Source organism: Pithys albifrons, chromosome 8 (assembly GCF_047495875.1).
Source record: "Pithys albifrons albifrons isolate INPA30051 chromosome 8, PitAlb_v1, whole genome shotgun sequence".
NCBI classification, from domain to species: domain Eukaryota; kingdom Metazoa; phylum Chordata; class Aves; order Passeriformes; family Thamnophilidae; genus Pithys; species Pithys albifrons.
The window spans coordinates 17,063,083-17,078,856 of record NC_092465.1 but is presented as its reverse complement, the minus strand read 5'-3'; the positions used below and the strand labels follow the sequence as shown (position 1 = coordinate 17,078,856).

The 15,774-nt window shown below is 42.8% G+C and overlaps 1 protein-coding gene across 2 annotated transcripts in view; it reads right to left on the bottom strand.

Moving 5' to 3' along the window:
• LOC139674889 (unconventional myosin-X-like) overlaps window positions 1-15,774 on the bottom strand; it is a 98,218-nt gene that overhangs the window by 52,651 nt on the left and 29,793 nt on the right. The window contains exons 4-11 of one of the 2 annotated variants that reach the window (XM_071561843.1): window positions 12,792-12,979; window positions 12,416-12,550; window positions 8,312-8,436; window positions 6,980-6,993; window positions 6,266-6,350; window positions 3,604-3,707; window positions 2,126-2,255; window positions 1,168-1,286 (exon numbers count right to left, since the gene is read on the bottom strand). In XM_071561843.1, the coding sequence (XP_071417944.1) occupies window positions 1,168-1,286; window positions 2,126-2,255; window positions 3,604-3,707; window positions 6,266-6,350; window positions 6,980-6,993; window positions 8,312-8,436; window positions 12,416-12,550; window positions 12,792-12,979 (900 nt within the window). Of the gene's footprint in view, window positions 1-218; window positions 299-1,167; window positions 1,287-2,125; window positions 2,256-3,603; window positions 3,708-6,265; window positions 6,351-6,979; window positions 6,994-8,311; window positions 8,437-12,415; window positions 12,551-12,791; window positions 12,980-15,774 lie in introns of those variants that run through there. The other variant, XM_071561842.1, reaches the window with a different exon arrangement.

Genomic DNA, 15,774 nt, shown 5'->3' with positions numbered 1-15,774 from the left:
GGTCACAAACTATGCAAAAAAGAGCCCATTTCTTTATGGCAAAGCTTAGGTTGTAACACATTAGCAGGTGTGTTCACAGTAAGAAAAGAAGCAACTCTCTGCCATAATGAGCAATGCTGAGATTTTGGCTTGAATATAGTGCCCAGTTAAGGGCACTCCACTTCTTGAAAGATGTGGGAAAACAGACAGAAGACAAACAGATTTAGAAAATTACTTACAAGGAAGCACTGAAGGAACTGGATTGTTTAGCTTAGAAAATAGAACACCACATGAAAAACTTCACAGAAGCCAAAGCTTGTAAGGTGGACAGCTGGGATGTCAAAGGTAATCTAAATATGAGGAAAATCTTTTCAACTCCAGACTCCACTGCAGCTAAAGCAGGATACTTAAAGATGCTGTGAAATTCCTTCCATGGGAAATCTGAAGGAAAGTTAGACAGACATCCGTCAGAGAGAGTCTGGTAACTCTGGTTTCTCTGCCAATGTAGGCATTGGACTGATAACCCTCTGCAGCCTGTGCCAGCACAAGATTTCAATTACAGATGTTCATTTTGCTATAACATGATGCATCTTCCATCCTAGTAGTATTACTCCTTGTTCTCCAGTGTCTTGCATTTTATTAATGACAGAAGATTTTTTTAGAGTTACCTGTGCATTGACCTAAACACCAAGAGTGTCCTCAAGTGATCAGTAACACCACAAGAGCTACATATCATTTTATTTGGTCCTCCTTTTGTGGTTGTATGGATGTGGAAAGAAGCTACTGTGGAATAACAACCTAACATCTGCCAAGTGTTTTGTGGTAACTCTGTGCAAGCTTTTACCTTCCAGTAAATGCAGCACAACCTAGGATTTCTGCAGGGCAAAGCATGCACATATGCAATTACCACAAAAGCATCTGATGCACCTTCTGCATGACACAAGTATGAGCAGTCCCTGGTGACTGAAGGTGACTTAAAAGCATTGACAAAGTGCATTGACATTTGCAAGTGAACTCCCCTGTAACACTGAAAAAGCAGCGTCAACACTAAGAGACCTGAACTACCAATAAGGGCAAAATACCTGAGGAAACAGGAAGCCCTAAACTGGAATGATTGATTCAAGCGGGAGACAGAGGGCCTGGAAATGCAGAAGTGGCAGAAGCAGTAGTATACATTAGGACACTTACCTGCTCCACAGTGAGAGGGGAGCTGATCTCTTCCCCACGCAGAATCATGGACCTCTGCGTCAGTACTTCAGAAAGCTGAAAGGCATCTAAGCCCAGGAGGTCACTGGCAACATTCAGCACTAATAATAATAAAGGAAGACACACTATTTCTCCTGCATGGATCCCCATCACTCGTGGGGGATCTGTATTTTGCAGTTCAGTGAGGAAATCGCAGGGCCTCCTACAAGGGAAGTGACTCAACCCCAACACAAAACACACTTCCCTTTTACTTAATTCTTTTGACCATAGCCAAAGCTGTAAGCTCACAGACCCAGTCTGAGGCAGAGTCAGCACCCATTTGGGGCCACAGTCAGATACTCCTACAAGTCAGCCTTTCTGCTGACAACAGGAAGAGCAAAGCCTTGTGTAAAGCTCAGCACCAGCAAAATACTTATCTCATGAAATGATATGTTTTCCTAAAGGCACAATAGCACAGTCTGAGCATGGGATTGCTAAACTCGGATGTTAAGAAGAGAGGAAATTAACAAGACTTGAAGCACTTGAATTACGTATTTATTGCTTCTGTCTGTTTAGGGATTCACTTAACCAGACCACTCAGATTGCATAACTGCAACAGAGTGCACACTAGCAAATTTTTCAAATGAAGATGAAGGAAAATCTCTAGTAGACTACTTTTATCTCAGACTCCACCCTGTTCCTATTCCTTCCATCTCTTTCAATGCAAAAGAGAAACTATGAGGCCGCGGACTCAGTCTGAGAGTATCCAGGAGCACTAACGGATCAGAGGGCCACAGCCCAACTAATCACACTGGTGCCTGTGCAATGTTTTTGCAGGATTCGCTGTAGTCAGTGAACCTGCTGGCACAGGCACTGCATACCAGCATAACAGAGGGAAGAAGGACAATGGAGTGAGCTTTATGTTTTACATGGTCTACCAAGTTGCTACGGTCCCACTTACCTGCTTTTGTCGTAACCTGGGCCCCACCAGCTGTCATGAATTCAACATTTCCCAAATGAAGTGTGCCAGAAAGAAGTTTGAAGATATCTCTGATTTCTTCAGTGCTGAAATCCACCACCTTCATGGCAGTCTGTGTAAAACCACACAGCTAATGTTGGCTGTAGGTACAGCCAAGTACAATGTAACCACTACACTCAGACCTAGTCTATGTAAGATGTAAAACTCAGAATTACAGTCACCGTGAATCAAAGTAAAACAGGATGGCACAACACTTCTCTCAGCTATACATCTGTCAGTGATCTTTACCCTCTTCTACATTTAGTCTATTGCCATCCAGGAGGTGGGCAATTGGCCTATCCTCAAGTTGGAGTTTGCTGCTGCCACTGCCAGTCTGTCACAAGAAGAGTCGGTTTGTGACTATGCAAGGAAACCCACCCTTGAACACTGGCAGCACAGATGTTAATGGATTGCTTCCACATTCTCCCTTACTTTCCTCCCTGAAGGACGTATTCATATAACATACTTAATTTACTTTGATCCACATAACTCCCTTAATTTATTCTAGCTTAGAAGAGTAGATTTATGCAGCCAGATTTAAAACCAGGCTTTAGCATTAACTGCTAGAAGGTTAGAAACGGGTTACCAGATAATGAGGAATTACGGCACATTCCCTCTATCTCAGTGCATGCACGTGAGCCAGGGTTCTTGGGGCATAAATTGACTTTGATAAATAGGACCTAGGTTTCATGCATTCACCCTGTCAATAGGGCTCTCTGAGGTTCTAGTTCCCTTCTTTCCTCCACGCATCTCATCAGTTGAAGTATAAATGCCATGTTGTCATTGAAATCTCTGCTGTACAGGAAATGTTTTTCTTCCTTAAATCACACCTAAGCAGGAGATATTGAAATCCTAAACTGACTCCTCTGGTCTTGCCTACCTGATTTGACCTACATTATTAAAGCCCACTTATCAAATAAAACATGAATTTGCACATTCATCCTGCTAAACCCATAACCTCTGGTAAAGTTACAGATGTCTATTGAAATCTGTGTGGTATTTCAGAATATGCCATTTGCACAGGTGATACAACTTTACCGGAGTATTTCTGGAGAACAGTACCTTCAGATCAAACTATTCCGGTTCTAATTGCCAGTTTGAGGTTTCCTACATCAGGCTATCTAAGAGGGTCTGAGGAACCATTATGGGATGGGGGGGTGGGGGCTCATGCTCCCCAAAATTCTCCATCTTTCTAAATTATTATTCAAATTGACTTTTTCCCAAATTCCCATTTCTGTACACTAAACCCACTTTTTGAACCTTGTTTTTACCATAAACAGGTAGAGCTGAGTGTCAGACTTGTTGAACATCCAGTTTTGGCTTAGAGCATATATATTCTGTCTGCAGGATCTACACCATGCAGCATGTTTAGTCCATGAGATTATGCCCAAAAGTTCAGGAGGAGTTAGAAATGGACTCACCATAACCTTACTGAACATCTCTACATCATTCAAGTTCTCATCAGTCACACAACCAGACTGGTTCAAGTAGTGATAAGTCTCTGGCTCAGAGAGGGAGAGGCTCTCTGCAACAGAAGAAAGAGGCAGGAGAAAACCAACAATTTATTTAGCAACCAGCCTTTTAATTCTATGATTTAGTAACCAACCTTTTAATTCTATAATCTTGGTGCCCCAAAAAGTGTATATATTTACTACAGGGAAAGTTCATCTGAACAGATTCCATATCTCTCAAAAGCCACACCTAGACAGTGAATGCACTGGGAAGGGGGAAGAGGAGGGTATGCTGCAAAAAAGTTTGCAGAGGGTATGCAAAATTATTTTGAACAGTCAAATCCCAAGCTGCAGAGTTGCAGAAGAATATCTCAATACTGAAATGACTCAGGAAAAAAAAATTCTATCTCAAAATGTGTAGAGGAAAATAGTCTTAACTATACACATACACTAATGACTTCTCAATTAGATATCATCACTTGAGAGAGAGTTCAGAGGGTCACAGTCAGATTTCTGAAGACATCTCAGTGATGAGCAGCAGCCAGAAACTGAACATAGCTCAGTTCCTTCAGTTTTAAAAGAAATACAAAACTAAACGTAAAACCAGAATTAGGTTCCTGTATGTATCTGTAGTGCAACCACATCTTAAATACTACCTGCAGGTTTGATCCCCCCATTTTGAAAAGAACAGAAGAGAACTAAAAAAAAATCAATGAACAAAGGAGACAAGGATGATCGAGATCCAAACCCACATTACAGATGAAGAAGTGAAGCAGCCTAGGACACCAGCTTGGAGAGGAGGTGGGGAGGAATAGCAGATCTGCTGAAGAAAATAATCAGTTTTGTAAGTTTCCCCTAAGTACTTGCTGATAAAGAAAGGTGGAGGGGGTGGGGGTGAGGAGAGTTCCTTCGGGGACTTTTCTCACCCTACCAACACAAAGGTTTTGGGAGTTGAAGTGCCAGGACTGAGAACAAAGGAGTGGTTGAGGACTCCAGATTCCAACTTAATGGTGGGGCGGAGGTGAGAAAACAGACTCAATGCACCTGGGAGGGGGAGAGGCTTTTCCTGTGTGCTACCTTTACTTCATTTTTTTGGGGCAATGGCTGGGGGAGAAGCCATTGTTTGCTGAGCTGGTGAGAGCTCTGTCTTTGCCTTCCCCCCTCCACCTCTGGGCACCCTGAGCTTCAGAGAGAGAGAGAGAGAGAGAGAGAGAGAGAGAGAGAGAGAGAGAGAGAGAGAGAGAGAGAGAGAGGAGGGTCACAGCTGCTTCATGATACGCTGCAGACCTTTTTTCTGAGGACAAACTTTGACTGCAAGGAGATTTCTGGGAATTACCACCACTCCTCAACTCCCAGTGTTTTCTTCTTTGAACAAAGGACAAGGAGAGAGAGAGTCTGGGAAAAGGCTCCATCCTGCCCCACATGAGTCATACACCCTCCCATTGTCTCTGCCTCACTGGGAAAAGACTGAGAATTCACCTTGCAGCCAGCCGAGATGCAACACTGTCACTGTCCGTAAATATAATTGCACCAGGAGGAACCTACAGTTTTTGGGGGTTGCTTTTATTTCAATGCTGAGGGAGTAGTTTGCTCTGGTTTGTTTATAATTATATCCATATCTATCTATCTATGCATCTATGTATATATAGTAGTTAAGAACAGTTATCCTTCTTATATACATTCTCTAATTAAAGTATTTTTTAATTTAATAAGTGGCGATATGGTTATTGAGGAGGAATCCTCTCCTCTGGTCTTGGTAAACACTTTGTTTCCCTTAAACTAGGACAATAACCATGATCCCCACTATTTTCTTTCCTTTAGATTGATCTTGAATTGACCTATGTGGCCATTCCTGCACATACTCCCTAAAATTGAAGTCCTACTCCTTCCACTCTGTCAGGCCCAAATTTTCTACCCAATTACCCTAATATATAGAGAAGAAAAGCATAAAGAAATTCCTCAGTTCCTCAAAACCAGAGTGCAACAATAACATGTTCCTGCCTATCTGACCTCTTCAGCAAGACCAGCGGTGCTCAGGAGTGCCTGGGACAGGTACACACAAATGTTCTTAAGGAGATGCTGTACTACAAAGAAGATTTGTCCACAGTCTGCAGCTGCCACTTTGTGTGCTCTCTTTCAGACCCACCTCTCCCTTTCCCATGTACAGAGCTATTATCCCTTTGTTTAGATACTATGCATGTTTTGGTTCTAGTCCTTCCATTACATCCTGGTCTTTCTAATTCTTCTTTCTACTATTATCTATACTGAAAGTTTGTTGTAAAAGTATGTCTGTCAGTCCAACCTTTCAACTCCTGAAACAGTTCCCACCAGCAACTGTATCAAAACTCTTTATCCTTCCTCCACCTCTAGCCAGTTTCATTGCCTCATCGCTTTACACAGACTTTTCCCTCCAGCTCAAAATGCCTGAAGTGTCTTTTCTCATATAGCATTTCTGTCATCCTCAGCCTCTTTCTCTTAACTCCCTTTTCTGTTTCTCACAAAACCACCATATGGCCTTCAAGAAAAAGCTACGTACCAAGTACCTGAAATATCCATGCTCTGACTGACTTGTCCCTGCTTCACATGCTGGACTGGACAGAGGACAAAGCCATATCCCATAAAATGCAATTACCTTTCTGCTCCCCGCTCACACCAGCTAGCAGAGCATAAAAGATGTGATAATTCCTCTCTCCAGGGTTCTGGTGTACCACTCTGTTCTGAAACAAAGAATACAAGAGTAGCCAGTAGAAAGAGATTGGACTTGTCGTTTCAAAGGTAAAGAGATGATCAGGATACAGGGAAATCTCCAGGGCCAATGAGCAAGAGGGACTTCTTTCAGTTAAGTGATGGTTTTGTTTAAATAAATTCTGTATCAAGATCTTATGGCTGTGCAACTGAGCATGTACTGACTTCTCTGTACTCAAGAGCATGCACATAGACAAACTGAACCTTGACAGTTCTGGCACTGCTCCTCATCGAGTTCTTGAGTCCAAACTACACAGGGCAGAGATGCCTGCACTGTGAGTTGTACTCCATATTCCTCTCTGTGGAACTGAGTTTCCAGGTATTTATTCTCTCTCCTTTTCTCCTCAGTAAACAGCTTTTTCTTGGTGTGTCTCTCTGTAATGCACAGTTTATCAAAGTGGGAAGAAGATGCTCTGACAGATACAGAATAAACATTGTTCCTCTGTCTCTTCCTCATCTGGGACAGTTGCAGTAGTAACACTGAAGGAACTAATGTATACATGCTGTGATGGAGACAGCATCAGTCAGGAGGTGATCTGGCACTACCACATCATATTGTGGGGAGAGGGCTCACCCAGCAATCAGTAGAGGTGATACCTACCTTTTCCAGTAAATCTGAACAGCAAATTAAGGAAAAAACAATCAAGTGACATATGCACAGATTTCTTGATGATTGGCAAAGAATCTTTTAGACACATTGGGATGAACCCTGGAACAAGCAACAAATCATTAATTAACTGACACTTTGGAAAGGAGGTAAAGAGTTGTCCTAAACATCATCTCAGATCATCCTCTCTATTCATTAGGAGGTATGATGTGCCAAAGAAATATTTAAAAGGGCAGGGTCAAATAGAATACAGGCAACCTAACAAAGGATAAGCCACATTAGGAACACCTAGAAAGATTAGGGGCCACTCTAATCTGAAAGCCTGTATTGCACACAACAAGTCTGGCATCAGTTCTCTGCTTCTGCAAGAGACTGCTATCTTTAATCTACTGACAGCAGAGAGATCAGAGACTAAACAATCCAAGCCTGTTATTTACAACAGTAGTAAATTCATCTGGCTGCTACTCCAGTGGACATTGGTGTGGTTTGTAGTCATCAGTAGCTTTGAACATCAACATCAAGAAATGTAGCCAGAGCAGCTTTACCTGCCTCATGTAGACAAAAGGTATGTCAAAGCCTTTGGGAGAGTGGTACGTGGGCATACAGGGAAGAAAGTCATGATGGCACAACATGATTTGACTACATCCGGTCTTCATTGTCCTTGTTGTCACCAGAACAGGCTCCCCACAGAAGTAGTCATGGCACCAAGCCTGTCAGAGTGCAAGGAGCATCTGGACAATGCTCTTAAGGCACAAAAATTCATTTTAGGGAGTCTTGAGAAGAGCAGGGAATTGGACTCAATGATCCTTACGAGTCCCTTCCAACTTGAGATATTCTATGATTCTGTGATTAGGGTTACAAGGTCCACTGGAGCTAACAGCCCAAAACAGGGAGTCATAATTCTCTTGTGCATCCAAATATTCTGCAGAATGTATTGATTATTAGTTTGGTCTCACTTTTCTCAATCAAGAATTCATTGGCAGAGCTAACATAAGGGAATAATTTTATGGTGAACAAACATGACGCAATCAACATGAGGGATCTTCCTAGACAGGAAATTTCAGGGTTTTAAGCATCAAGTGTTGAGATTGCCAAAGTGAAAAGTCAAACTATGTCCCTCCCTAAAGCAGTACCTAGTCAAAAGGTTTCCAGGGTTAGGTGCTGCAGAGTCACAAAACAAATACTTCTTCCCTCTGTAAGTTGCAAATTTACCCACAGTTATAAACTGACATGGAGAAACTGTGTGAGGGATTTCCTGACACACACTAAGCATCTCCTTATCTTAACTCACTCCAACCGTTCCTGGTCCATTGAAGAAAAGGATACAATCAGTTACTCGGCCTCCCTGGATGTGTCCATGTTGAGAGAAGTGCAGCTGAATGAACTTGCCAAAGCGGCTGGAGTTGTTGTTATAAACTGTCTTGGCATTTCCAAAGGCCTCCAGAATGGGGCTGCAGAAACAAGGCAATGAGGATATGATTAGTGATGGGATATCATTAAAACAAGGCGTATGCCCAGTCTTTGGACATTTGCACAGCGTGCTCTGCCATGAGAGATTAATTTGTAACAGCACTAGCCTGGACAAGCTGGGAGAGCTCAAGGGCAAGAAAGGATGGCAAGAGCAATTTAACACGCTGCTAGAGAAATTTTAAACCTTTGGGATTGGAGTTAATTAAGTCAGTTCCCAGTTCATGTGGGCAGCTGGTGCTCACACTGTCAAGGGCATTCCCACCAGTGTGGCTTCAGGAAATGAAAGGTGGCAAGACCCAGGCAAGTTGTGTCTTTAACACATCAGGATCTCATGAATAGGATTGTATTTTTTTCAGGATTTTCAGAAGCATCAGACATATAGGGCAGACACTGCAGCTTTATACCACATACTTCGATATTTGTTCTACCTTTTTTATTTCTGCCTTTGAAAGACAGTATAAGCCATCTCTTAAAATTACAAACAAACATCTTCAAACTAACAAACACAGTAATAAAACAATTGATCGGGTACTGAAATTTGATACTGGAACACACAAGCCTTTGTTACCTAAATCTTGCTTAGGCTGATAGAAGCCACACAGTTTCCAAGTAGAGGGACTATACATGCACAAGAAAGCTACATTCTCAGAGAGCCACATCATCCACTCTAGGAAAAAAACAGGTCTTGAGAGTGTTTGCTAAAGCAGAGCTGTAGTTTGGGAAAACACTCAGCAGCCTTCAGAAAAATTCTGGCAGTATTTTTGTAACTTATCTCTTGAAACAATCACTTTCAAGAAACAAGCATAAAAATGAAAATTGTTTTGTTACAACACATTATAACTACAGAAATGCCAGCTAGGAAAATCTGTGTGCAAAGATCAGGAGGCTCCTTGCCCTGGAGAATTTGAACTCTAAGATCCACATCTCTGAAACAAATATGTAAATAAGGATATTGCACAGGAATATCCCACTGAGCAAACCAATGCCATGAGTCAACAAAACTAACGGTGAGAGTCAGAAAAAGGAAGGACAAGGTTATGTTATATGACCACCATAATTGCAGTGAGAGTGCAGAAACCAGCCAGCCAATCTTTATGGTTGTAGACCATGTTAAATTAGATAAGAAAAGCACAAGGAAATATCTTTACGGTTTAGTTTGGCAATGGGCTCATGCACATGACTGCTGAAGTCTTTCAGACACAGGGAAGAAAATAAGCAGGTGGGTGTCTGAGGCTGGCAGCAGTTGCAGGGCAGAGGGTGAGATGGTTCAGCCAGGTATGAGCGCAGGTGCCTAGGCCAAGCAATCTGCCCACACCAGCAGCGGATCACAACGTGGCACTTGATGCAGCAGTGAACTGTGAGGCGGAGCAGTGCATCAGGAAGGTGATGCTGGCTGCTTGGCTGGATGTGGGCAGGGTGCACTTCAGGATTCTAAATGACGGGGACCAGTTTCATGAGGACAGCAGAAACTGAAGTCTGGAATTTAGAAATTCTTCACTTTATGCAGCTTCAGTATTCAGATGCGTAGTTGAAGACAAAAAAGCAGATTTGAAGACCTAGGGGGATGAATACCAGCAAAGGTGGCTATGCCGTCAGCAGTGGCACCCAACATGGAGAAAGGAGCTTCAGAGTGAAGCAAACAAGAAAAAAAGCTGAAAGGAAAGTTAGCAGAATTTTTAATGAACTGATGGATATTCTCAAGAAGGAAAACAGACAAAATCAATAGTGCCAAAGGAGTTTGCAGAGCCTGATTTATGAGAAATACATCAAGCATGAATGTTACAACACAAGCACATGACATAAAGCTGATGGAATACTTTGTTTGCAATGCTGTCTGAAATTGAGAAAGAATCCAGCATTGTTCCTTGGTATGTGCTGAGCTGCAAGGATGAAAATCTGCCATAAGCCAACCCAAGGAGGAGCAATGGCAGAACAAGTGAAGCTGAATTCCAAACAAAAGGTAGGCTTCATAGGAGTGGCAGCAGTTTCTGGGTCTGGGCCAGGCCTTCAGCTTCTCGTCTTCAGGGAAAAGGTGACAAATCAAATTCTCTTGTACTCACATTGCAATAGCTCACACAGCACTACAGATGTATACAGAACAGGTCACAGGCTCTTACTTCAGCTCACAGCTGTGGCATCTTGCAGACTCAGGAATCACCTACCCACCATCATAAGCTCTCTGAATCACTGTCAAGTTGCCACTTAACTGCTAAGCATGCTTGAGCCTTCTAAACTGCTTGCCTTAAAGCAGATTTTGCAGATCTTGAGTCATGACTGTACTGTACTTCAGAGCTTTTTACAATTTCCCTATGTCCCTGGTAAAATCTGCACACATGCAAAGTATAAATCATCCAACAAGAGTCTCTCGAGCACCAGATCCAAGGGCAGCAGCCCTTCTGCTCAGTGCTGCTCTGCTTATAAGGATCCTAAAACCCACAATGCTCTCACAGTTGCCATACTAGACACTGCAGGTCTGCTTATTAGGCTATTTTCACCACAGTTTCTTGTAGCTTTTCTGCATTACTGTCTTCCAAGAAACATTCCATCTCTCTACTCTCTGAGACCTGAAATATGCTACTTGTATGCAAGTAACTTTCACACAGATAGTTCAAAGGATTTCAGCTAATTCCACAGTTAGATCCTCTTGCAGATGTCTGATTTAGTCCTCTAGAGGTTTCTGCAACTATCATAGGGTCCAACTGGCTCCAATCTGCAACCTTAGCCTTGATGTTACCAAACTACAGGACTCTCAGCAAGGTTCTCTAGACCCAGCCAAGACAGTCTTGTACTGAGTGATTTTGTTTAATTTAATTTATTAAATAGAACTGAGTTATTAAGGAAAAAGAGGATACAAACAATAAAACCACCACCTAAGTAAACATTCTTCCTCCCTCTTCCGCAGGCTTACCTAAAGTCAAACACCCATCCTATTGTCCTCCTTTTATTAGCCTCAGCTTTCATTTTTACCTCAGGTTACACTCAGTCCCTCAAAACTCCCCCCACAAGGCAGCATAGGAACCCGGTGTCACACACGCAGTACCGCTCCTTGCTGTCGCTCTCTGTTTTCTCATTTTCTCTGCGGCTCTTTGCCTCATACTGGTTTTCCTCAGCTGCATTTTGCTTCTTCAGGTTTTCCTGACACTTTTTTCCTTTATATTCCCCATTCCAGTGTGGGCCACCTGTCCCTCAGGGGCGTCCCTGCTCTTTCCATGGTCCCTCAGGGGTGTCAGGACCTCTTTTGACATGAAGGATTTCCCCCAAGCATGTCTGCATCCCCTCATGGCTGCTGGCTTCTCTCCCAAACACGCTTGATCCAGGTGCCATGTGCTTCTCTTACTGCCTGATGACTTGTCAAGGTTTAGGTGGGTGGTGGTTGTTCCCTGGTGACAGCTCCAGTTGAGACCAGCTGTGACCACCTGGGGCCCTTTGCAGCTTCCATGGGCATTCTCCATGAAATCACTTGCAGGGACAGCAGGAGCACTTCAAGGCAGCCCATGGAACCCCTGAGGGCAAGACATTCCAGCAGCCCAAAACACATGGAGGCCAGGGGAGAGCAGGGGCTAATGGAGGAGACCAAGAGTCAGAGCATGACAGACATTCAGCATAAGGACAGCCACAACTGAGAGCTAGAGCATAATTCTTTGGCAGCCACACACACCCCATGCTGCTGTTGGAAAGAAGCCTAATCCATCCACGGACAGTGGGAGAGCAGCCAGGTGAGGCATTCCGGAGAGACCACAACCTTCTCATTCCCCTGACATGAGACTGTTCAGCTCTGTGATCCTCACTACTCAAGTCTGGCTCCATCCATGGCCCAGTTGCCCAGAATGGCCTCCCCAGTGGCAGGACCCTCTCAAAGGTAGGCCTCCCTGCCAAAAGCAGGGTCCCCCTAAAGGCAGGGCCCCCCTAAAGGCAGGTTGACCCAGGCTAACCCATGGGTGCTCATAAGGGTGACTGTACCTGCTTTCCAGGATGGCTTCTTCCACACAAGTGCTCTTTTCAGACACAGGGGCTCCAAGGGAGGTCTGGCTCATGGCTGACAAGAATTTCAGCAGCAACTTGGTGCTCTCAGTCTTTCCAGCTCCACTTTCTCCACTGTTAAGAAAAAACATACATTTCATTCACAAATTCAGGACAGGCAGAGCTGATGACCATCCCACCCATGGCACAGAAGTGATCTCTAGGAATAAACATGTGGCATCTCTGCTGTGACAAGAAGGGATTAGGCAAAGGTAGGGAGGATAGTGTGGATATTTAGGCAGATGGCAATGCAAATGAAACAGCAGGTGCAAGGCACATAATGCAGCAAGGGAGTAGCTGGTGTTTCATTTCTAACCTTATCAGAACACACTGGCTGTCATGACGCTTCCACAAGCAGCAGTAGCACTCGTTAGCAGTGGCGAAGATATGGGGAGGCAGCTCACCCAGTCGGTGCTGTCTGTACAGGTCTATGGCATCCATACTGTATAGACCAGGGATGGGTTTGTAGGGATTTACTGATGCCAAGATGGAACCAATGTTTGTCTATGGGGAGAAAACAAAACACAGCAAGGAAATAAAGTTCCTGGAAAAAAATATCATGACAAATCCAGACCCTGAAATAACTCATGGTGAAGGGAGAAAGTCTGAACAAGGATGTTGGGCTTCAGCAGAGAGCATCCCAGTCTGGAAAAATATGTCAAATCCCAGGGAAGTGGCTGCACAACTGAGTATGGATGGAGGACTCTGAATTTTGCTGCTTTACAATATAACATTCTCATCTTGTTGTTTTTGCTAAATTAAGCTTACGTAATTTTAAAAAATAAAGCCATCTTCACACCCTGCTACCTTGCACTGTGCTTGAAGCTGAATAGCACAGGTAAGACTGAAGGAGTCTCAGGAGACACCTTCAGTGTCTCTATCCACAGTCTTAAGTAGAGGGGGCTTGGGAGGGTTCCAAAACGCACTGAACAAAGAGGTGCAACACTGATATGCACACGCATGCACATACATGTGCAAACAACCACTAAAGCATATAATTTTTATTCTGCTGAAAAATGCTGTTTGAAGCAGCCTAAATCATTTTGTAAACCAAATCAACATTGACAGCTGAAGATGATGGTCTGGATTTCAAGTAAAAACATTTCTCTATTTTCTAAACATTTTATTTTGAAAATATTTATTTTGAAAATCTCACTATTTAAAAAAAAGAGGTAGCAATGTTTAAAATAAAATACCCAGAGCCTAATATTGAATTTAAAATGTATTATTTTGTGAATTCAGAAGGAAATTAATTTTGCTTTTTGGGGCATGCTTTTTTCGGTTCAGCCAACCAGCTCAAATCCAGTTATTCTCAGAGCTGCAGTTCAGAGCAATGGTGCCACCTCTCTCCTAATGACAGCTCTGTAACATGGTCAATATCTAGCTTAAATCCTGCTGCTGGTACAGTGGACTCCCTCACAGGGATATCTTGGGACTGCTCTACTCCAGAAACACCCATTCTCAGCAGAGGTAGTAGAGGAAACGCTTAGATTGCTGCAGTAGGTGCCAAACTTTGTGGCCAGAGACAACATCTAGTATTATATCCAAATCATGAACTATGAGTCACCACATACATATAAAAGAATTTGAATGTATCCATGGGAGAAGCTGTAAATGAAAATCTTTGTGACAAGAAAAATGCATTCCGGCAAAAGAAATCTGGGGCCATAACAATGCCAAGCTCTGAAACCAGAAGCCAGACTGATAAGATGCTGCAGTCATGAAAATATTTAAAACTCATTTATTAAAGCAGCAGTCAGAGATCATCAGGGGGAAAAAATCACCTAGGACAAAATGCATTATCAGTATGAACAGGAACAAGTCCTGAGGATCCTCTGACATGGACCTTTGTGGGCAGAAATGTAATTCATTGGTGATGAAAGCAGTAAGCAAGTAGATGATCTTTGGCCAGGTAGAGAGAAAGAGGAAAGCACTGAGTGAGAAAACAGGGACTGTGGAAACAGCATTGTACAAGCAGTTGAAAAACCAACATTGTCCAAAGACTACAAGACAGAGATGTCCATCCTAACTCTTCTCCCAGACCTTCACAGCATCTTTTCCTCTCAGATGTTTCATTTTGCATTTCCCACTCCAGTTTCAGCTCTCCCAAGGAACAGAGCTCCTTTCCAGAGAACTTCTGGATAGTTCTTTCCAGAATTTCTTCCAGTTCAGCCATCTCTTTCAGAGGTGTTTCTGGGAAACTTTTGCATCTGTAGTTGCACTGTCCTCATCACCTGCATTCCCTTATAGACAATTCCGATCCACAGTTTTTAACAGCAGTAGCATTTTGCATCAACCACATACAGACCACCTACTCTATTAGCAAAGTGATTGCCTGCAAACCAGAGCAGGACATGTGACATGTCTACTTCTCAAGACAATGGATCCTACTTGGATGGTTAGGCATGACATTGCTCAGGACAGCACAATATGTGGCAGTACAGCCCCTGTCTTATTTATACATCACTCACATTATGTTAGGTCTACTTTTATTAAGGAATACAGGAATTACAAGAATGAAGGGGGAAGATGCACACCTAAAATTTGCAGGCTGTTGCGGTGCTCACACAATTTCCTTAAACAGTTGGGTACAGCTTGAATAGTATTTATCTGGAAAACAAAAGGTACTGTTGAGCTTGTACTGCTGTAATAAATTAATTATGGGTACCACACCAATCTAGATACACTGCTACCTACACTCCTTATCAGAATTGCCTTTAAGAGCTCATGGTAGAATGCCTCCAGGCATACAGCTAAGAGTTGCACTGATCCTTTTCACAGCAGCTGCCCACTTCTCATTCTCAGTTTTCCATCCTCTCACTAATTATTTTTATTATTATATACTTTATATATATATATATACTTTATATATATATATTATATATATATATATTACCCATTCCTTCAGGTGAATTTTATTTTCCAGAAAATTATATTTCTCACCAATTTCTCTTCTCTCCAATTTCTTTCCAAATATTTTCAATCCTCACTGATAGGCATAACTCCTCTCAGCACACCTTCAGCTGCAACCTTAGCCTACCATGTTCTATCTGTGGAGACCACTGGAGATGATCTTAAATGAACTGCAGCCCTGCAACATTCATGGTATTCACAGAGCACTGCAAGTCATTAGGTGGCACTACAGCTGACATTCTCAATTTCTGCTGAAATGAAATCTATGTGCAGCTGGGCTACGCTAAAACCTCATAGTGATAAGGTAAGTGTAATATTAATGTTTGCACTGTAGAAATGCAAAACAGCACCGGTATGGTTTGGTGTCCTCCAGGTCAGACATTGCT